We start from the raw sequence: 6,825 nt of genomic DNA on the forward strand, positions 1-6,825 counted from the left end.
TCTTGTATCAAAGCTTTTTATTCACTCAGTTTACAGGGTACTACATTATTTTAATTCCTTGAAGTTTTCTTACCCCCCAGACATATGTCATAGGCAGCTGTCACCAGAAATCAACAAGAAGGCAATCGGCCTTGCTCACACTGCTTGACACACCGCTTTAGCCGAGTGTCTATTCTATATATGTGATCCTAATCAGTTGTGGACAGTTTATTTCACTAAACCGAACTGAATGCATCAATTTCTGACAATATACGAGCTTGAAGAGATATGGTGCTTTTTGGACAATGAATTCCGTCTTTTCGCTGTTGCACTTTGCATTTGAATATCTATTGACTTCAATTCCTTCAATTTCCAAAAAAACAAGTGTACCCACAAAAAAAACCCTAAATATAAAATCTAGAGCAGTCATGACTTCAGGCACTACATGGTCAACTCATTTAAACCCATGTGCCACTTATGGAGGGCCTTCTGCCAGCGTACTTGTATTCTACCTGCGTTTGCCCATTTGAGCCACATATTCGCCTTAAAGGTGTGTTTTATAACACAGCCAAGTGTTTATGCTGCCTAAACCAGCCAGCTACCAGTTAAAATCATAAAACAAATACAACTGACCTCTGTTGAGAGGAGGTCTTTTATGTTATGTTGGAAAAGAATAGAAATGACAGGTGAGCATGATGAGCTAATGCTCCAAGAACAGCCTGCAGTAATAGGACACATCACATGGCAGGCAGCCGAAGTGGCTCAGTCGTTTGGCCAGCTGGAGTTGGACGTTTATTAAAAAAGCAAGAAGGTAAGGGTTTATTCAACATTCACCAAATTACCTTCTCAGAAAGACTTCATCCTTCAAAGTTAAGGATGAAAACTTGCTGACCCCCTACCAGTTCCTCTGATTTCTGTATGCCAATTATACTCTCTTATGGCCGAAACATCTAAACACACAGCAGGTAGAAATGTCCCACAAAAAGTGAGGCTACAGTGGTAAGTAGAAAATAAAAGAATCCTTTGATTAGCACATCATTATTCAAATATATGGATGATCAAAGCAACATACTCCAAAAAGACTCCAGTATGTCATGTAACAACTATAGCTAGTCATTGTTTCTTTAACTGGTTTCCAATATACTATGCAGCGAAGCTTAATTGATCCCCATAGGTAACATTGCTAACACATATACAAGGTACTATATACTATACAACCACGAGTTATGCTTGTTATCTTCATTAATTAAATGTGATGTTCTCTGTATTGCATTTCCTCAGTATTTAGAAGGAATACAGCTTTGTAAGTTTGCATTTAAATTATAAATGAGTAAGTGAGCCGGAAACTATTAACGTTTTAACATATGAATGCCATGAAAAACATATTTAAAAAAAATAGATGAGGGATGATCAGAGACAGAATAGACCCAGGAAGTGAGAGTAGGTTTCGTTTGAAACTTTTTGTGCCATTGGCATTTCTAACATTGTTTTTTTGTTTTGCTTTTTATTAATATGAAAAAGAATGTTTAAACAATATTATCATATAAGACAGGAACTTTTATTTTATTTACGTGAATAAGATGTTATTTACCTACCAATAAATACATGTGCGAAGTTTTACAATAAAACTAAGTCAAATATTTTTAATAAATGCTGTATGTGCTTTGATATTATTATGGGTCAAAAATGTATGGCTTAATTTATGGCTTAAATCAAAAAATTGTCATCTGAATCCTCATCACGTGCCAGTTCTTGCCCAGCAGCCAGCTCTTCTCTAAAGTTATATTCACACATACAGCGATTTTATTGCTGCTAGCCTCCAGTTGCTGAACTATAAAGTTGCCAGTAGGCGTTCAACTACTGACTGCGATAGTAATAACCTTTATCACTGGGTGGTGCAACTAGCATTCTAATTGCTAAAATGTAACATTCTGGAGGGAAATTTGGCGAATATAAAATTCAGCAGTGTATATATATATATATATATATATATATATATGCGCATTATATCATACAGGATGAAGGAGAAGCAGTGTGCGCTCTTTGCCAGGGATCACGTGCGCTCTACTGTCATCACTCACATTAGTCACTGCATAGAGTCTATCCATATTTGCTTTAAACTTTTCTTAACTTTGTCGTGTCACTGAACACGCCCACATCTAGTTGCAAATGGTCGCTGTCACTCAAATCATATGATCTCTGGTTGCTATATGGTCACTATATGTATGAATGTAGCATTACTTATGGCAGGGTGAAGGCAAATACAGGCTTCATCTGAGACATGTGACCATATCTTTTCCAACTGCTCCTCATACTGCATCACATGGCAGTGTAACCAACTAAGAGGAAAGTGCTCTCTGCCCGCTACCCTCATAAATGAGCTCTCAGATGCCTACAATTGGCCAATGTCACTATGATTGACAGAGGAGAGAGAGCATGGCCAAACTTGTCCCATGGGTTCCCAACATGTATTACACTGCAACAATTGGACTAAAACCGAGTGGGTCAGGTATGATTTGTTATTGCCCCAATTCCTGTAGGTGCTGAAAAGTATGACCTCTCATATTTTTGTTTGAGAGGGATGTGTTTTTGAAATCTCCTTTGGAAATCGGCAATTAAGGCAGATAATTACATCATTGCATACCATTTTGGTGAGGGGAGAAACAAAAAACTTAGTGGCTCCTGTTTCTTTAACATTTTAACATTGTGCCAGTGTCCTCTCACTTAGCGCTATCTAAATGGTGTCAAATACTAAGAGCTGGTGTAATTGTGCTTCATATATGACCTTGAGCATAGTACCAAGAGAGATGAGGATAGAAAGTGTTTCAGCACACTTTCTCTAATTTCTTGACATATATCTAGCCAGATAACTATTATTTAGCAGTGAAACTGTTAAGAAAAAAAGTGCATATATTTATCAGAGCTTATAAAAACTTTATCTTTACAACTATGATTTTTATTCTACTCTTAAAGGTCTAGACATTTAGCTCATTCTTTAATTCCTAGGAACATATCTCAAGGGTTGTAAAAGTGCCATTTGGCAGAGAATTAAACCTGCCTTTTTCAAAACCAAAAAGCTCTGTAACTCAGCCATGGATATATTTAAATCAAGAAAATACTGAAAATAAATATTATATAGAAAGTCCATCCATCCATCCATCGTCTATACCCACTTTATTCTTAATTAGGGTCACGGGGATCTGCTGGAGCCTATCCCAGCACACATTGGGCGAAAGGCAGGGGTACATATTATATAGAAAGTAAATAATGTAAAGTTTTGTTACTATGACTGCATATGAAATGTGTACACAAGTTTTCCAGGCACAAGTTGTGCTCTAGGACTAAACTACATTGTGGAGTCTGTACTGAAATCTTTTTCAGTATAATAAGCAGGTGCTGAGCATGAATGACAGAAGACAAACTGGAAAAGGACACACCGTCTCATAGGCAAAGCAAATATGTAAAAAAGACAGAATAATCTAATTGGATCCAAGTTAATTTGATAACAGCACAACACAACACATCTATCACCACATTCTGAATTATTGAGTTATACAGAAATCCTAAATGCAAAGTGGAAGAACAGGAAATATTGTGTAATGATTTCACAATGCTGAGACAAAGAAAAATGAGATTCAGTGAGTGAAGGCACATTTATTTTCTGCACCTACAAACTGGAACAGTGGATTTACATCAGCACAGACAGGTAAGATGAAAAAATGTTATATGAAAAACATATATAGTGGTATTTTCAATGCTTTCTCTAAGATGAAAAGTTGTTTTTTAGGTACCCTTTTAGTTACCACTAGTAATGGTCATGGGAGAAAACTGTCCACTGTTCTTTACTGACTTCATGGACGTATGACTCTAAAGCAACCCTGCATATCATCAAGGTTACATTTGTGTTCCAGACCCTAACTCAACACAGACATGATGACTTACTGGTTGTATCTTATGTTACATGTTATAATTATTTCTGTTTATTAAAAGTGGTATGTGCAGACCTTTCCCTTATTACTTAAATCCAAGGCTGTGAATAAACCACAGCATAAACATGGCTTTTTTAACTCTGTGTCAAGTCAGCCACAGAAGAATTTAAATCCAGAGAACATCCATTCATTGTCTATACCCAGTTTATTCCTAATTAGGGTCACGGGGATCTGCTGGAGCCTATCCCAGCACACATTGGGCGAAAAGGCAGGGGTACACCCTGGACAGGTCGCCAGTCCATCGCAGGGCCTCCAGAGAACATAATAGTGCATATACGTATGAAAATATGGAGATTGTGAGGAAGTACCTAACTTAAGCTGTTTCCATAAATGAATATGAAAGAATGGTTTTGTGAATGAATGAATGAATAAAAGAAAGTAATAAAATATTAGCAAATATGGCTCATATATTAGAGGGATACAATTATACCAGAAAGACAATTAATCATTTTTTATTCTCCATGTTTTTCAAGACTGAAATCAAACTATGCACACAAAAACATGGTCCTGATGATCAGTGAAAGGAAACCCCATTCCTGCAGGATTCCATAATGAAGCTTTAAGGGTTTCCATCATCAGCATGGATAAACCAAAGGATGCTTACAGGTTCCATGTTAAACCTTTTTTTCTAAGACTGTATGCTGCAAGATAAAGCGACTTAATATGAATAAATTCAAAATTAAAACCCACTACACAAGAAACAAAAAAACAAACAAATAAAAAAAATAAGTGGTTTATAGTTTTGGGGATATAATGCGTCTAGCTCATGCTCTTCGGAAAACCAATTCTCAAATCCTGGTTCATTGCTGGAATACCAAGCAAGCTATTGTGTAATGTGACTGTCTAAATAACATCAGTTGTTGACATAGGCCACGCCACTGCTGTATCAGTAGCCCAACTGAACTCTGACTGTAGCAGTGATGGCCATACCATCATACAAGGACAAAACACTGATGACATCAAATGCAGCCAGAGTTCCTTATGGACCCTTTAATGTGGTAATCTGCCTGTCCTGTACACGGTGTGAACAGAAAAGGCTAGAAGCCAACACGATGTCACACTGCCTGCTGCTTAATACTGTGATACACACACGGTATAAACCTTCTATACACTGTAAATAGCCGAATAAACACATTTTCTGTCTTATAGCTGACTGCATCACACTGCGACGTATTGGAAGAAGTGCAGCATGCGGGCCCGAACAGAGGATAAACAAAAGCGCTGAAGTAACACCTTTCAAAGACAGAAATGTTGCTGTAGTTTGTTTAACATACTCGAATCACAGGACGGTCAGACCCCTTTCATAGACACGTATAGTGATGAAGGCTGAAAAACAGACCCGCGCGTGACATCACCAGGTAGCTATTGCCTCAGACATATCAAGGAAACAAGAGTAGCTTCATGCACGAGCCAACATCCTGCATTTGGCTAAATAATTGCACGGAAACAGGACAGTAAATAAACAAACCCGAACTACCGAAACAGCACAATGCCTCAGAGAAAGCTAGCACAATCTCTCAGCACGTAATGTGGGCTATCTCGTGGCCCGCTGGACGGAGCGCTGCCTCCCCTCATCCCTGTCATAACGCTGAATTTAGCGTAATGTTGACATACAATACAGCGTATGACCTTCCAGGCCCGAGCTCCATGCATTCGTTTAGTCTCGCGCGGATCTCTTGCACTTACAGAGACGAAAGCAAAAGCGCATTGTTCCGGGCGACTCATTACGTTCTCCCGTCACATCCCATCCACCTGTCCCAAGCGCTCGCCTCCATTTACGCCGTCGCTTCAAGTTTGTTCGTCTCCTACGTGCAAAAAAACAGCCAAAAAAACTCACCCAAAACGCCAGAAGATGTTTGCTGGCACGAGGCGCTTGGCTCCGGCTTTTCGGCTTCTGCTTGCGCGCGGTGGCGGTTGCGCGAGCCGTCGGGATCGGCGCCGTTACTGGCGGAGGCAGCGTCGGGCATGCTGCTTAAGCGGGGACTGACTGTTAAGGGTTTTTATTCCAGAGGAAAGGGGAGGGGATGCAGCAGTGTTCTAAGCTGTAGAAGCATGCAGTGAGTGCCGGTTCGGATCGGTTAACGTGGGTTAAATGAAAAGGAGCGTGAAGGGACGGTTGTGGGTCATCCTGCTTTGTAGGGGGTTAGGAGTGCAGATCCACCGCTTTCTGATGAGCACAGGCTTTACTATGGAGGAGGGACAAAGGAGAGAAGTGACACATCGTCTCTCTCTCTCTCTTTCTCTCTCTCTCTCTCTCTCTCTCTCTCACACACACACACACACACTCGTCTTTATGTCCTTTTGAGGACCTTCCATTAACATTTTTTTAATGCAGCTAATTAATGTTTTGCCTACACCTAAATATAACACAACTCACCAACCAAAAGGACACAAGAAACAAACCTTTCTGTAAACAAATAAACACACAAACAACATCAGCAACAACAGTAATAATAATTTAATATAATAGATTTTGTAAAAAAATAAAATAAAATAATAAAAATATTTAAAAAATAATTTTTACGTTTTTTTTTTTGGATTGAATGTCCACATAAGGCCAAAACGGTCAATTATTCTCATCGAACATTTGGTGCCAACCAAGATGTAGGAGCGCACACGCACACACAGACCAAATGAGCTAAATGTCTCAAGTTCCCCCTTACACCCTCAAGGGAGTTTTACAACTTCCTGTGGCCACTGCACAGTGGGTTTTTGTTCGTATTGTTTTCGACCACTCTTTTTATGTCTTTTAATCAAATCAGAAAGGCTCTGCATCATTTCAGAGCTAAATACTAAAAGTTGCGTGACTCATTTCTCTCAGCAGGTGCACTCCGTAAAATGGTGGCGCTAATGAGAG

At 39.2% G+C, this 6,825-nt stretch overlaps 1 protein-coding gene across 2 annotated transcripts in view; it reads right to left on the minus strand.

Moving 5' to 3' along the window:
- ano8b (anoctamin 8b) overlaps positions 1–6,825 on the minus strand; it is a 28,880-nt gene that overhangs the window by 20,509 nt on the left and 1,546 nt on the right. The window contains exon 1 of one of the 2 annotated variants that reach the window (XM_058400813.1): positions 5,806–6,135. The exons of the other annotated variant lie outside the window; for it this stretch is intronic. Within the exon in view, the coding sequence (XP_058256796.1) occupies positions 5,806–5,935 (130 nt within the window). The 5' untranslated portion in view covers positions 5,936–6,135. Of the gene's footprint in view, positions 1–5,805; positions 6,136–6,825 lie in introns of those variants that run through there. 2 annotated transcript variants of the gene reach the window in all.

This window comes from Hemibagrus wyckioides, linkage group LG10 (genome assembly GCF_019097595.1).
Source record: "Hemibagrus wyckioides isolate EC202008001 linkage group LG10, SWU_Hwy_1.0, whole genome shotgun sequence".
Lineage (NCBI taxonomy): Eukaryota > Metazoa > Chordata > Actinopteri > Siluriformes > Bagridae > Hemibagrus > Hemibagrus wyckioides.